We start from the raw sequence: 16,632 nt of genomic DNA, 5'->3' as shown, positions 1-16,632 counted from the left end.
TTTATCTGGAGGATCTTCACTGGGGAAAAGTGGGTATGGGTAGTAAACTGCCACTGTCTAGAGCATTTGCTTTGGGACTTTGATGCAGTCAGCGTAAGTCATTCTGAAGCCAAGACCTCTGAACAGAGTGAAGGGTCTACCATCAGCTAGCTCTGTGTGGTGTCCAAGTGCATTGGATAAGTGTCTATTGGCTGCAACTTCAACAGGGTATCTTGTAAGGGAGAGGGAGTCTTTCAGGCTTGTCTGCCACTCTCACTCATAATATGAAATGTTGTTCTGAACAGCCGAGCTGCCAAAGTCCCATCATCACAGGAAAAGCTGCATTTTCACTAAAAAAAACCCCAACTTTGATTCTAATATACGTGATCCTAAAGGGTAAAAAAACCTCTTAAAAACTCAGTTGAAAATGGTTCAAGAAATCAGAAAGAAAATAAAACACCAAAGCCCTTCAGCATTATTTTTAAAAAATCTCATAATTTATAGTGTTGTTTCCTGCAAGGCCTGATACATGACTTTTAATGTTTAGGATTGCATGTCTGATAGGAGGAATGTTCCTGATCAGAAACACTCAAGCAAGCATCTGTTAATGCTAAGTACCCATGGAAAAGAATTTCCAAGTACTGATTTTAGTTATCTATCATTAGTTCTTTTGTTTAAGCTGTTCATTTTCTGTGTCACTATGCCCTAATCTTACTGGTTTTGCCTTTATCACAACTATAGGAACAGAAGATTCATTAAGAAGGCATGTACTTTCCCCAAAATATTATTACCTCTGAATTCCATCCACATAAAATCGATTAGCTGTACACAAAGGAGGAGGAGAAGCTTGCCAGAACATTTTCATTGCACCTAATCCTTCAAGCAGCATGAATAATTCATAGCAAACCAACCTTGGGGTGAAATTATGCCCTGTCCAAAGGTCTGTTAAAGATCTAGGCATCTTGAAGTTGCATTTCAGAGATTTAAGAGGAACATAAGTGGTGCTTTTATTTTGTGCTGTTACACAGAATGAGAGGACAGAGAGGGCTGCGTTTGCTACGCCTCAAATTTTCCAAAAGGTACACCTCCTCTCACGCTTTAAAGGTTCTCTTAAAATGTGCGCTCAGTTATATGGGATGCTAGATTAGAGGACTAACTAAACTACCTTCTGAAGTCAGTTGTTCTGCCATTCTTGATGTGCCGTAAGTAACTGATCAGCTCTAAGACAGCACATGACAAATAGTGGGCTGCCCCTTCTTAGGAAAAGTGAAGCATAAATGTGTTCATAAAACAACCCCGCTGTTTCCTGTTTGCTTTGTGATGGATTTCAGAACTGTCATAACTAATAAAATATCTAGATTTTATCTTACAGTTGCAGGGATTTGCTTAAACAGGCCATACCCAAGTGCTTGTACAGCTACCAAGCCTAAATTTGAGCTGTTGGTTTTAGCTAATTGCTTTCCAGAACCATTATAGCAAGCCAGAGAGCCATACTGATGGAATCATTAATGAAGTGATCTCAAATGCAACTTGGTAAACCTTTGGCACTTAAATATTGTTAGTGTATAGTTAGTGTCATAATGCTGTAGTTTACATTAGTATTTTTCTTCTGTTCATTTATCATGTCTACTTCTGTTTTTTTAAAAAAAACCCAAAAACATGAGAAATGAGTGAGCTCACGTACTGACAAGCAAGTATTTAATCTGTGGCAAAGCAATCAAATTTGTGTTAGTTCTAGAATATCTCATTACCCTGCAATAAACACCAATTTAATACATTTAAATACCAATGTGACTGGTTCAATTACCTTAAGTGGAGGAACAAATAAGAATATTTCCTTATTTGCCATATGTTGACAGAGGGTTGCATAAAGATGTTTTAAACAAGTTCAGTCAACTGCAGAAATACAAAGAAACTATTCAGAGATAACGCTGTCTTTGTTCATATAGGAATAATTAAAGACATGCAATTTTGTTACCTTGTTTTAATAATTGCTGAATGTTCTGCATAGCGCTTCTTTTGAGCAACCAAACAGAGTAGTCTTTCATGACTGACTCAGACTGGAAATTTAAATATCATACTCTCTTTCTGTCAGATCCTCAGATAATAAAATGCTGTATTCTTAACGAGTTCTTAACATTTTACATTTGCAAGAAATCTATATTATGTTAGAAAACAGAATAAACTGAGTTATTTTTGTGAGTCACTTGAAATATAAAGAAAAATGTAATTTGCTGTACAATTCTCAAATCAGAATAGGCAACGAGTGATTCTAATGCTTCTTTCATGATAAAAATATTTTAGTGTGTATAAAGGCCATTAACTTAACCTAAACATTTGCTGTGGTACAGAGCCAGATATTCCAATCTGGTGAAAATCAGTAAAGGTCTGCTAAGGTTATTCTTATCAGCCAAGGACCCAGTCCAATAAAACATTACATTTGTACTTCCCTGACTCCAGGCTAGTTGTCAGTAACTGCCCATGTACAGACTTGATGCTTTTTTGAAGGATGGGTGAATTTGTTTGGCAAACATAAAAGCTAGGGAAAAGTTTAGTTAACTTAAATTCTCTCTTTCATTTGGTGTGTTCGCATGCCTTTGTGCTGCCTGGTTTGGGATAGAATCAAAAATGAACATGCTCTGAGTTTTACTCGTGGGATTTCTGACTTCAATAATACATGTGTATTATTGGAAACCTCATGAGAGTCCATTCTCACTAGTTTCCCAGAACATTTTCTTTCCCAAATTGGTATAAATGCGCTCTGGAAATGCTTGCAGAGACAATGTTCAGCTCAATGGGAACTTAACACTCTTTAAAAGTCAGTCATTTATTTAACAACCTGTGTATGGATTTAGGGTCCAGACTTTTCACTTTTTGTTGGAGAATCATGGATCGTGTCCCTGTAATGTCTCAGAAGTTTGCTTAATTTACCCAGTGCTTCAGTAACATGGGCACATCTGTGTGAAGTGCCCTTCTGAGGGGGACAGAAAGAGCATATGGAGGCAAAATACACTCAGCTCTGTTAGCTGCTGCTGTCCCCTTTGCAGTTACCACCCAGAAAAGGGGCTGTAGGTCATAGCAGAGAGGGAATGAACTTCTTTAATTACCATGATTTACTGCCAGTGGTTTGGCTGTTTGCTCATGATGCTTCCCGAGAGTAAAGATATCTTTCACCTCAGCAACACTTTATGCAATTCGGCTCCTTCTTTCTGCTTTGCCAGATATGCTGTTTGTAATTTTTTCTACCTAATTTCACATCTTAATTTGCTCATTTTGATTATATTTTCCAGAGCATTGACATTTTGACCCCAACCTGAGAGGTGCTCAATAACCCATCTCTCAAAGTCAGTTAGTGATATCAGGTATCTACAATTCGAGGTCAGGCTGTACTATACTGCTGGCTATAATTCTTGGAAGTAGTTTTGCTTATGACTGTAGTAAGGTTATAGTCTTGCATATTTTTCAGACTACCAACTTAACCCATCCCAAGAGGTGAGTCTACTTCATTACACATTCTCTAAAGAAACAATAATTTATTTAGACTGCTTATATGATGCAGGATTGCTTTGAACAGCCTTTTACTGGTATTGGTTGAATATCCTTGCTTTGGAGGAAAGAGGAATCCATAAGATGAATGTTGCCAAACTTAACAGGACTTTATTCTTCCTGGGATTCCTTGGCATGTGAGAGAAAACTATATCTTTACCCCATTTTCAAGGCTTGACCCAAAAGCCATTCTAAACAGCTGGCACTTTGCCTACCGTCTTGACAGGATTTTGTGTCAGGCTGCTGGTATCTGTGCAGGGGACTGCCATCTTCTGCCATTCTCTGAGTATTCATTTGAAACAGAGCTGAAATCAGTCACTGTTCTCCAAGCTGCTGGCGATGAACTAGATGTTATAAAATATCATGTAGACACATATATATGCAGTGCTTGAGCTAATAACCCAGTCTTTTAGCAGCTACATTGCTTCTAGTTTGAGCTGGCTTGCCATCAGCTGCCTTGGAGCACATGCAGAAGGAATGGAGGGTTGATCACAAACATGAAGATCATTTCTGTACTTTGTGAAGGGACTATCATTATCTGCTTATAAAACCTGAGGGAAGGTTTTGTAATGATGGTCTCCCATCATTCTGTGGTGGAATCTGAGCAGAGGTACAGGAGTTATGGGGAGACCTCTCCCTCCTTCTTCACATGATGCAGTATCTTGATATTTGAAAATTGACATCTGCCCGATTCTAGAGGCCAGTCTGGGCCCAAAGGCAACTTCTGGCTGTTGTCAGATGGCTCTAAGTTGTGTGAATAGCTTTATCTTCTCTGGATCTCGATTGTACCCTTTCTGCTTCTAAGATGCTCATTATTCCAGTATGGGAAATGCTCTGGCAGACAAAACCCGCAGGTGGGATGTCTGAGCTAGGAGAGTTTCTCCTGCAACAGGGGAATTCTTTGGTGGCAGAGATAGGTCTTTTGTGTTTCCTTTGTGGTGCCAAAGTGCCAGAGACTTTGCAGAGCATCAGGACAGAAAATAGGAGTTTGATCAAAATGAACCGTAGCTAAGATCATTTAATGAGTTTTCACTGCAAAGTGAATGAGAAAAGGCTCCAATATGCTGTGACATGAGATAGTCCCAACAATATTGTGGTGTGAATACTAGCTATATAGGCATCTTTGACCTCAGATAATTTTAAATAACCAGCAACCATAGTTCCTAGGTCATCTGTTCTTATTCTTTATATTTCAAGGAAGTTCTTAATTTGTGTTTTTATTTGGTTTAAGTTGAACTAAAGACTACTTTTTGTCTCTGTACTTTACGTGCTGTAACTCTTGTTAAGATGTGTTTGAATCAATGATTTGTGTTTTTTAGGAGCTGGACAGTTGGGAAATAACACAACAGAAGTCTTGGATCAATGTCCACTCAAGTCTGTGGAAAGCTTTATGCCGATTTCAGTTGGCCTTTTGTCAAGTCTTTTAAAACTTTGCCTGAATATCTGGAACTATTTAATGGGTGTGAAATGACATTTAACTCTTCCTTTTGAGAGATTTTTCATCTTGAGTACACGCACACCCATCTAATGGTATAGACTTCATTGATTTCGTTGGCCATTGTTTTAGCTGCTCTCAGTTAAGACACAGTGGTTTTTTAACACCTAATGTTATGTATATACACATAACACTGAATAAAGCATTCGGGATATAAGTAGCATTCCTTAGACAGTGCATGCAAACTTCTTAGCACTTTATTTAGTTGAGATATTCCTGTCTTCATGCAAACTGTAATTTAACTTTGTGTCAGTCGGTATTAAGTAGTTATGTTTAGCAGAGACATTGCAGTTAATTTATTCATATGTTTTAATTCTCAGTTTCATTTCATTATGCTTCTTACCTCATTATTTGCATCTGGTTTATGAAAATCCTGTAACTTTAATATGCATATGGCCAAGCTGCTGCCTTTAATTTAATTAGCATGTAACGAAAATGCCTTGTATGCAAACAGAGAACCCACAGTCATCAGGCAAGGGTTTGTCTACTATCTCAGAACTTAGCTTTGTTAAATTATAAGCAAGAAATATAAGTTCTGAAAATCCTTCAGTCACTGTCACTGCTGTGATTTTTATGGAGGGTCTGTTTTCTGAAGATGCTGAAACCTCAAAATGAATCAGGTTTACAGGCTGGTAAGCTGCCAAAGGCTTCACTCAGCGTCTAAGAATACGGGGAGACAAATGGAAGCAACCTCTGTGCTATTCCAGTAAGAGGTCAGTGAGACCTGTTCGAAACAGATATGTTAGCGTGTGACTCTCAAAACCATTTCATGTGGGTCTAAAATCAATGGAAGATTTACCTGATTTTGTATAGCTAAGATGAACTTTCAGTGGTTTAGAAAATTCTCCTTATTTTTCAGTTTATAATCTAACTTCAATTAAAAAAAATCTCGAAGTAGGTATTTTATTATCATTTCCCTTGTCCAAATTTCATTTTGAGATTCTTCCTCCTTTTAAAACACACTGAGAAAACAGAACAAGTGCCTTACCTTGGTGATAACACCCTGATACTGAGGAATTTCACAAAGATGTATTGGATCTGAAAATTCCTTTAGCCCAGAGCTAAGCAAACATTTCATAACAAATAACAAGTGGGAGGAATGCTGCCTTCTCATCTCTTCTCAACTTTCCTTCAAACAAACTGCAAGTTCCTCTAATTTATTGATTCAGAATTATTTGCTAACCCCATAGATCAACGTATGTCTTTTTGTTTACTTTCCAATGGCACAGAATATCCCTTACAGAAGGATAGCAACTATGTGTTGTGAGGGAAGAACAAGAGAACAGTGAATTCCAACTGAGCAATCTCTTGGGTTTTCCTTCCCACCATGTTCTCACAATTACTGCTATTATTAGTGATAGCCACAGTGGGAGAGAGAGGGAATAGACAGGAGTCCCTGGTCTTTTTCATGCTGTGTTGTCTAGACTTAGTAAGAATGTTAGATTTTGTCATCCTGCTTCTTCTCATGGTGTTATAATTGCAGAGAATCTGAAATAAAAATGAAGTTTTGACCTATCTGACCCTCTCCTTGTTGGGTCCCAAACCCATCAAAATTAATGGAAAGATATCACTGAGTTCTGATTCAAGGAAAATCGCATGTAGACTTAAAGCTATGCTGGCAATAGGAAACCTAATGCATAAATTTTCATGACAGTTTTGACAGTATTTGTTCATCTACTGAAGTATTTGAGCTGGATAAACATATTGTATCTAACTCACAATTAGAGAGATGTTTCATGTATTTGTAGAAAAAATTCCCAGAAACAGGTTTTTTTTCAACACTTCCACTGCTCAGGAGCACAGACTAGCCAAAATCTGGCCTTCAAGAAACTGGAATTCCTTGGCAGTCTAAAGCTAGAAAAGATGATTTTGTGCTAGTATCCTGCCTCTGTGCTCTGGCATTTCTCAGCTGGCATATTTTCCAGCCAGCATGACCATAGCCATAGGCCACTTTCCTTTACCTAAGGCTAAAATTCAAGAACCTACAAAAAAAGTATCTAACAGTTATTGCCCAATTGTGCCCTTTGCAGTGATCCAGAGGACTGCATCTCTGTCAGAAGCCAGGTCAGCATTCTCAGCATTACTTTGGAATTACAAAAGAGATTATTTTAAAATGAATCCTTGAAACCATCCCATACCTGGAAGAAATGGAAAATGATCTGTGATTGAATGAGTGTCCAGACTGCTCTGTGGCACTTCCCCTTTCTTCTTGACAACTTCATAAAACTAGATGTTATCAAAAAGAAGGTATCTTTCATTCACACAACATTTTTCAATTTGGAGGATGTGTCTGATGTAAAACCCAAAGGAAAGAAGTCTTACTGAAATTTAGGGTCATTTCTGCTGGAAAAAGAAAAAAAAAAAAGGATACATTTGTAAGGTACTCAGTCAGCTATAGGCTATGTAAAGGTGCAGCAATATACATGCAGTACAGGGCCCAGAATTCAGTTTGGTGTGTCGTCTCCCCCTGCCCCCCGCCCCCCCCCCCAATTCTCAATCCACCCTTATAACGTTAAATATAGAAATTACATTTGGGGCTGAAACTTGGTGTACATCAGGGACAGTTTCTTACAGGAAAATGCAGAAAACCCTTTGTTCCATATGGTTTGAATCATTTACAAAATGAATCCTACAGGAATAATTTCAGATGTGGAAACCTTTAAAATGGGGAAATAAAAACCAGATTCACTACATTTCTGTTTTCCAGATGAAAAAAAATGAATCATTTAGCAGTGCCCAATTATCAGTGTGCTCTAGAAGATAAAGATTGCCTCTCAGAACCACTTTTAAATTGCGTGATGACACCCATCATGAGGATTAAAATATTAGTCTTCTTCCCTACAGGAAAGTAGTTTGTCATGACCAAATATGATCTGACATTTGAAATATGCCAACTTATTGCAGTGAGCAGGCAAGTTAAATTCTTGTCAATTATTTAAAGCCTGTCTCTTATTGACAGAGGCAATTTTAACCTTCATTTAGAATGTTAAGTAGATATAGATTGAGATATGTAATTATGACTTCATGTTGAAGAAAGGAGTGGGGGCAAATTGTTAATCAGAATATCATCTATGTTTGTTTTCATATTGTTTTTCAGGAGCCAATTAGACCCTCCCAGTTCATAATATGGAATCTCTTCTATTGTCAAAATTAAGATCACAGTATGATTTTATGAGCACTATTATTAGGCCCCCATGAAAAATGCTTATACTGGGGAGTACTGCAAAGCTACCTTTGATTTGGAAAGACAGAAGTGAATTTCAATGAAAAGGGCATAGGGTATGACTATAGACTGTTGAGGATCTGTATATCTCTGATTTATCTTTTCATCTGGAGTAGACTTAAAGTCAATTTTAGCATTAGCTTAGTAAACAATTAAAGCTGTGAAGTTTTCATATGTAACTTTCTATTTTCAGTTGCTTTTCATTTTGTTGAGTTTTCCTCACAGGAAACAGTTCTGAAAGCGCAGATAATCCCACAAATCCATAAGAAATATAATGCTTACATTAGGCATTCAAACTACTCTCCTGATAACCTTGGCATTCTGGTCTTAGGAGGTTAGGCTAAAGAAAAGCATCTATTTCAGAAGGGAATAGGTGATACATGTCTAATATCTGCATTTTCAAAGAATACTTTTTGAGGAAGGAGGTGGAATCATGATCTGGGATGACTTAAGATGTTGGGCAAGATGGTTTGCAATTGACATTTGTTTGTCTGCACATATTTTTCTGAAGCATAAGAGATATGTGGTCCTCGTGGGATGTCAATTTTGGCAGGAGGGTGTTGGCACATGGTAGAACCTTACTGATCCAAAACAAAAATCTGTATCTAGTATTACGTATATAATGTAATAGAATTACCTGATGAAACTTCTTCTTGGTTTTTGACTCGGTAAAAAGGAGTGTTTATTACAACATGTTTTACAAAACCAAGAAATGAAATAAAATCATAACTGATTAATGAGCTGCATGGAAATACTTCCTCAGTGCCACCCACATTTCCCTGGCCCTGATCCTGGAAACACTTCATCACATGTGCAGTTTTATGCACAGATACTATGTGAAAACTACAGTGTAGTTTTCCCATACTTACTTCTGTCTTTCAGGGATCCAAGAAGGAAAACAATCAGAACTTGCTTTCACTGATCAGTTTTCTCTTGTAGGAGGGCATAAATTTTAAATTGCTTTTGTGATGATTAAATTGCAGTGAGTTGATTACTGAATGATAGTACTAAAATGTTCAGATAGTACTAAAACATTCATCACTTTGTGCTGCTGTACTGTGATATGCTTATGTTTCTACTTAGAGTAACCTTAAGTCTGGGATTCCTGTCTGGTAATACCTTGTTCTGAAAAAAACCTGAATCTTAATTCAAATATTTTGTTTTACTGTTTTTGTTTTATGCATTTATTAGAAATTACATTTTTGAAAAGCATTTTCTTTTCATGTAAGACTATATATCCTGTACACAAACAAATCTATACTGTGAAGAATGGATTAATATTGCATATGAAATTATTCATGGTACTGTGTGAAGGTGCTATGCTGCCAGTCCCACAACATTCTTGTTTTGTATGTTACCAAATGCGAAACCTGGTCATCTCCAAAGTGAAACAATGCATACTTTATTTGGGAACACCATCTAGATTATATCTTGAGTAAATCTAATCTAAAGGAGCACATTTCGATCTGTCTAGACTTTGAAGGGGGATCACTTTAAGAGCTGTGAAACTTGACAGTCTTTTCTCTAATTTGTGGTGCTGTTTCTTTTTTTAGTCAGGTTTGATAAGGACACAGAAGATTGAGTTCCTTATATCTCCATTACCTCAGCAGCTAGCACAGGAGCACAACTACACATCACCTGCTGGACACCATCCTCACGTATTATATAAACGAACTGCAGAAGAGAAGGTGCACCGTTACACAGTAGAGTCCAATCCCAAATACTTTTCTTTTGGTCATCACAGAATTCACACTTCCCACAAGTATCATGCTCAAGCGAATGGTTACCACCATGGAAGGTTTCAAAAGCAGCATTTTTGTGGACGTCGCAAGAAATGTATGTAAGGAAACTTTCTCTCCTTGTTTGAGGTAGTGGCTCTTAGAGACTCTGTGGTGATTCTGAGGTGTGATTCACAGTCACCTTTGTGATGGAGACATAATAATTTTAAATTATACATTTCTTAAGTGAAATAGACATGAGAAACTTGATTATTAATTTAAATTGATGTCATAATCCATTTTATTAAGCCATCAGAATGTTTAGTTTTGTTATTCTCTACCTAAGGTCCCTTGCCTGATTTTTTGACATTGACATAGTTTTCAGCAAGCAATTCTGTGCAATGATGTCGAAGTCCCTGAACTGCTCTTTGTTAGTTTGGGGATATATAACTAATTAGGCTTGTAGATGGAGAAAAAGTCTTCCAAATCATTAATTTCTGAGAGGATAGAGAATAAGTCTTTCAGAACTCACCATCTGATAATGAAATTTTCAGCAACTGAGATCTTCAAAAAGAACCTCCCATGTAAATTGTTTAAATAAGATTTTGGAGCCACCTCTTAAAAACATATTGGAATATATTATCCTGCCAAGGTCTATTCTGAGTCCTTCATTAGGCCCTCAAGTTGCAGAACATTTTAGAGCCCCCTTGGACCCTATATCTGTACTTAGAGTATTCAGTTGACTCTTTTTGAAAGCTGATCTGCTTCTGAGCTGAGTTTTTTAATGAGGGTCTCCAGGACTGCACACAGTATTGAAAACATTGTCTCAGTCCAGTTATATTCTTCCAACTTCCTACTTGAGTTCTGAGAAAATGAGCAGGTTTCTTTTCCAAAAGGCATCTAAGGAAGAAACAGAAAACAAATAGAAGGGAAGGAATGAGAAAGGGGGTAGTGGAAAAGGTGGCTGTCTGAGACTGAGGTCTATCTGAGGGTTGAAAACTGCTTATTAAATATTGATTGCTTCTTCAGAAATCCTTCTCCTTAGATTTGAAAGCTAGACATCAAATGCCAAATGCACAAGCCTATCATTCAACCTGTAAACATTTGCAATCTGATGCAGTTCAAAACTACCTCATTACATACTCCCTTTCCCTCCTGTCTGGTTTTTCTGCTGCCTGCTTCAGAGCAGAGGGTAATGGTGCTAAGTTAGCTCGTCTGCTCTACAGTCTTTTATTTTATTTGCATTGTCCACTGTGGTCTTGTGCCTTATTTACTGTACCCCCTGTGACTGCTTGTCCAAATTCAGAATTATTCATGTCCTCTTGAGCTTTTATGTGGTGCTTATCCCTATAATAAATGAGTGCATTTTGAACACTGCATTTTCATAACCTCCTGGGATGTGAGAAGATATTATCATTATTCCTGTCTTATAAATGGGACGCACAGACACAGGAGAGGTCAAAAATAACCATTGCTTCTGCGTACCAAATTGATAAACTGAGTTTTTCTTTAAAATACTTATCAGAATATATGATCCTCTAATTGTGTATGTGTATCTATATATTCAATAATTTCAGTTACAGTTATGAGTTCTTGGCTGCATATTCAAGCTGGGTTTATGCTAAATGAAGAACATGCAATTAGCATCCAACTGTGATGAGTTTAGTAGAAGTGATTTACCAATCATTGCTTAGGAACTCGGTGTTGGATACACTGTTAGGATCCGATTAAGCAAGATTGCATTTAATTACCTTAACCATGAAACTCTTTCTTTTCGTATCCTGCAGTCTTTCACCTCATGCAGTATATACCTGTAACCTTCTGAGAGAAAGGAAGGAGGAATTCTAAAAAACAACAACCTATTTCCTTATTCAGCCTTGGTTAATCTGTAGAACAAGTCGCTCTCATGTTCACTGACTGAATGCAGTCCTACAAATAAAATCACATATGATTGTTTAATTGAGTAGGGGCAAATATAGGATGTAGAAGAAAACATCACTCCAGTAAAGGCAACACCCCTTCTATGAGTATTTGAGACTTTTTTCTTCTTCATTTTTTTTCTTTTCTTTTTTCTTTTTTAAAAAATTTTTAGATTTTATATTGTTTTATATAAACATTTGTTTTATATATAGTTTTTATATTGTTTTATATATAGTTTTTATATTGATCTGGAGTCATATCAGTTTTAAATTTCCAGCAAAATCCAGTCTAGTCACCTGGAATAGAAAATTTCAGCTTGAATGAACAAAGGCCTTGAGAATGCAGTCTTACGGAAGGCAGTCCTCTGCTCTTAACACTGCCTGGTTAAGGTTAATTTATCCTAACCTAAGAAAGAATCCAACTTTGCTGAACAGTAAGAGGGAAGAGCACACTGGCACTTTAGTGTCATAGAAGTAGCTTGTCCCACTCACCATCTTTTAAAATTTCATATGCTGGCAATTTGTAAGCACTAGAGAAGCCCGTTAATCATCTTTCAAACTCTTCTCCACATTCTAAATGTTTTTAGATCCTGAGAATTAACTGGACTGGAGGTGGTAAATCATGCTCGAAACATTGCTGCTGCTTAGGTTTTATTAGTAGCAGTGAAGTTAATTCAAGAGCAAAACTCCACTGCACATGGATTTATGAGTCAAATGCCTTGAAGTTGTATTGCCTTCAAAATAGTACATGGAAACTGATGGGCCTTGAACTGAACACTTCACTCTTGGGTGAGGCATGTCTTCATGTCTTGATGTGCTTCCAGAAGAGAAAAGTTCTCTGAGCTTGTAAAGGACAATTGTTTGTAATGAGTGATATATTTTAAAAACTTACTAGTGCAGTCACTTGCAATGTTAAATTTAGTTCAGAGTGACTTAGTTCATGAAAGCAGACAACTGTTGTGCATTCTACGGTATTCTTGATTTCCCAGCTTGGCATGGAAGGAAGTAGCGTCTGTTTTAGCTCAGTCATTGGAATAACATTCTGATGAGGCAAAGGCAGGATTTTTTTAATTACCTGGGGCTCCCTCACTTGTGTCATGTTACATCCTGTGTCAAATCCTATTGTTATCCAAATAGTATGTTAAAGTGGCCTTTGAGTTAATTCTTTATGCAAAGACAGTGTAGGTTTATGCAAAAGAAGCTATAAATAACAGGAGCATAGTAGGATATAGGACATATATTTCTTTTCCCATTTTCTATCTCTACAAAGAAATGGAGTAGAGACCATCCTCTAACCATGCCATTGACCATGCTACACAAGCACAGAGGGAAAAAGTGCACCCTGGCAGTGGGGTGTTACGGGCTGGATGCGCATATCCCATTGTCAAGCCCTCCTTGCTGTTGCCTGACATTTCCCTATGCTAAATAAATATGTTCCCAGCAGGAATAATCTCAGTGGCAAATTCGCATAGAAGGCTAATGTCAATCACAATAGCAGGCTGGCAGGAATCTTACTTGTGGTGTGTGTCTGCTTTCTGTACTGATGGTGGACATCTGTTGTGGAAAGGACTTTTTTACCAACTGCTATGTAAGTAACACATGCCAAACACCTCAGGAAGTTATCAAAAGGGCAGGAAAAATGTAGATATTCTGTTAAAAGTTCTGTGTGTATTTTTTTGCCACAGATGCTACCATTTTATTAGATTAATTCCTTATTTTAAACTGCTTATTGCATATGAATATGGTTCTCCCATTTCCTTCTCTCCCTGTAGCCATCCTTCCCTCAGGAATGAATCAGGTCTTTTTTGATAAATATACAAGAACTTAGCCATAAGTATTAAATCACATGCTGTAAAAATAATCTAAGACTCTAAACCTGTGATACTTCATTTTCTGATGAAACTGTTCATGGGTGATCTGAACCCTTTCCAAAACTGAGTTTTATTTCCTTTTAGATGCACCTAAGCCACCCACAGAAGAGACATACATTCGCTCAGATGAATATGGGACTTCTGCAAGGTTCAAAAGATCATCTGCTAAAATTCAGAAAAATGGAAGTCTAAATGTTGAAACCCTTGTTGTGGCGGATAAAAAAATGTTAGAGAAACATGGCAAAGAAAATGTAACAACATATATTTTAACAGTTATGAATATGGTAAGATGTGGTGTAACTGAAGTATGTTTTCCCTGTGGAATATTGTTATGTCAGAGTAGGATCTTTCATTAGACAAATAGCAATATCAAAAAGAGCAGGGGCACCTTACACAAGCCTTTCTTCAAGCCTCATCTAACATATTACTTGTATCAAAAACCTCTTTAAAGACAGATACCTAGATTATCACAGCTCTGGCAACAGTACTGTAAGGTAGAAAAAAAAAATTGGAAAATATTTAAAATGTTAAGTCTTAAAATACTACTTGTGTAGTACAAAAAAAAGGCAGATACTCTGAAATTGAAACTTTAATTTAGTATCATGAAGCTTAGTCTGTTTTGTCTGATGTCTCTCCTTGGAAAGAAAGTTTATTTGAGAAAGCAAAAATGTGTTTTGAGAAAAATAATATAATTTAACTAGAAATATGTTTTCCCTTGTGGCTTTGCTCTTTAGTTTTGTACTACAAAACTTGAACTTGAACTTTGAACTTGATTACAGTTGATCCAGGAGACCAAGGACAGAACAAAGCCCATTGAAATCAACAGATGGTTTTCAAGATTTTTGAATGAGTGTAGTGATTTAGGGCATAATTCTTCTGGGTTAAACTCTTTCGGATTAATAGCACAACGTATATAACTCCATTAATTTGTATTGAAAATTGAAGCCCAGTGCAATAACTCAATACATATGTTTAGTCTATCCAAAAAAAAAAGTATTATATATGTAGATGATATTTCCTTTTGAATAATTATTGCAGGTCTCTAGTCTGTTTAAAGATGGAACAATTGGAAGTGATATAAACATTATTGTTGTGAGCCTTCTTCTTTTGGAACAAGAGCCTGTAAGTTGTGTCAGAATTTTTGTGTGGCATGCTTCATTTGCTACTGTTCACAGGAAACACTGGGGGTTCCCATGTTATGTACATGAACTTTCATTAGAGGTTTCTTAAGACATAAAGCATAAGAAGATGATTAAAATCATAAAAACCTCTAAAATCACTTTCTGCATTTCACTGTTTCTTGAGTTTTGATGCTAAGATCTTAATTTCATATGAATGTTCTTTAGAAACATTGAAATGCTCCAGTAAGATAAAACTTAACAATTTCCAGCATTTTCTTGAAGAGAAATGGCTGGAATGAGAACTCTACTCAAGAATTATTCAAATAAATAAATAAATAGATTTTGAACTGGACATTCCAGGATGTGGTGATCAGAAGGGGAAAGGAGTCAAAGGTCCCAAACAGAAGATAGCATGTAACCAAAGGTGGGAGTGGAGCCAATTCTTTTGCCAAGGGTGCTGACACAAAAGAAGACAAAATCTCTTTTGATTAAAAGAAATTTGTGATGGGTTGATCTACTTTTATAATACTTTTCCTCCACAGAAATCTCTAAACGTTTTAATCACAAGATTGAAAATAGTTTAGTGTTCAGCTTCATCAGGAATCAAATACATTTGTACACTGCAGTTCTTACCACTGACTTTGACAATATCAGTGTGTCTGTGGAGAGATGCAGTTTTATTTTACAGCTGTAATAGATCCATTAGCTGAATTGGTCATCACAGGCAGTTAACATGAGAATACATAAGTTTATGTAGAACAAATATGAAAAAGTAATTCCCCTTTCCCTAACCGACTCCTATTCTTTCAATCACTTTTCTCAAGTACTGATGGAAGCACCTTATTTCTGTGTGAAATATCTACAGGGTGGATTACTGATTAACCACCATGCGGACCAGTCACTGAACAGCTTTTGTCAATGGCAGTCTGCTCTGGTTGGGAAGAATGGAAAGCGCCATGACCATGCCATCTTGCTTACGGGTTTTGATATCTGCTCTTGGAAAAATGAGCCCTGTGATACTTTAGGTATGATATAAAAACACATGCTGATAAACTCATGGGTGTCAACAGCAGCATCTTGGTTCATAGAGACTGAAATGTTTTAAAATAAAGAAGTCCATTTTTGAACATAACATTAGCCTTCTTCAAGAGGAAAGAACAGTATTATTTTTACATATTTGTCTTTGAGGTACCTAGAAGAAAAAGAGTATTACTGGTATCATTGCCACAGAAAAAGTGGCAAAATAAGCTGTCTGAAGACATCCTTTTGGATTGTCACCTCTCCAAGGAATATTTCTGGTTTTGAGAATATTTCTGAGCCACTCTGATTTTTCTTTTTTTCTTTTTGTGACTACTTGCCCTTTTTGAATGGGATTCCTCCCTAATTTGGGAGCAGTAAACACATAAGGTGGGAAAGAATAATCTTTACAAGTAAAGTATATTTTGGGAGATTAGCTTTGATTTATACTTCTTATACCGGAGTCTCTTTATTGTCAAATAAAAATCTGCTGTAATTCCTCCATGATAAACCTGATGAAGTAGACAACTATCTTCATGCACCACAGTAGACTGACTTGTTAGGACCAGTGCAGATGATACATGTATTTGGAATTCTGTAGAGGAACAAGCTATTCTACTGCTTCCTTCCTTCAGGATTTGCACCTATCAGTGGCATGTGCAGCAAATACCGTAGTTGCACCATTAATGAAGATACAGGCCTTGGACTGGCTTTTACAATTGCTCATGAATCTGGACACAAGT

The 16,632-nt window shown here is 36.9% G+C and overlaps 1 protein-coding gene across 2 annotated transcripts in view; it reads left to right on the top strand.

Moving 5' to 3' along the window:
* The window catches only part of ADAMTS18 (ADAM metallopeptidase with thrombospondin type 1 motif 18), an 80,126-nt gene that overhangs the window by 19,021 nt on the left and 44,473 nt on the right, over positions 1 to 16,632 (top strand). Inside the window, exons 4-8 of one of the 2 annotated variants that reach the window (XM_074881851.1) lie at positions 9,797 to 10,079; positions 13,836 to 14,035; positions 14,790 to 14,873; positions 15,738 to 15,897; positions 16,525 to 16,630. In XM_074881851.1, the coding sequence (XP_074737952.1) occupies positions 9,797 to 10,079; positions 13,836 to 14,035; positions 14,790 to 14,873; positions 15,738 to 15,897; positions 16,525 to 16,630 (833 nt within the window). Of the gene's footprint in view, positions 1 to 9,796; positions 10,084 to 13,835; positions 14,036 to 14,789; positions 14,874 to 15,737; positions 15,898 to 16,524; positions 16,631 to 16,632 lie in introns of those variants that run through there. The other variant, XM_074881850.1, reaches the window with a different exon arrangement.

This window comes from Strix uralensis, chromosome 12 (genome assembly GCF_047716275.1).
Source record: "Strix uralensis isolate ZFMK-TIS-50842 chromosome 12, bStrUra1, whole genome shotgun sequence".
In the NCBI taxonomy this organism is placed as follows: Eukaryota; Metazoa; Chordata; class Aves; order Strigiformes; family Strigidae; genus Strix; species Strix uralensis.
Note: the sequence above shows the minus strand (reverse complement) of the source record. Positions and strands in the feature narration are given on the sequence as shown.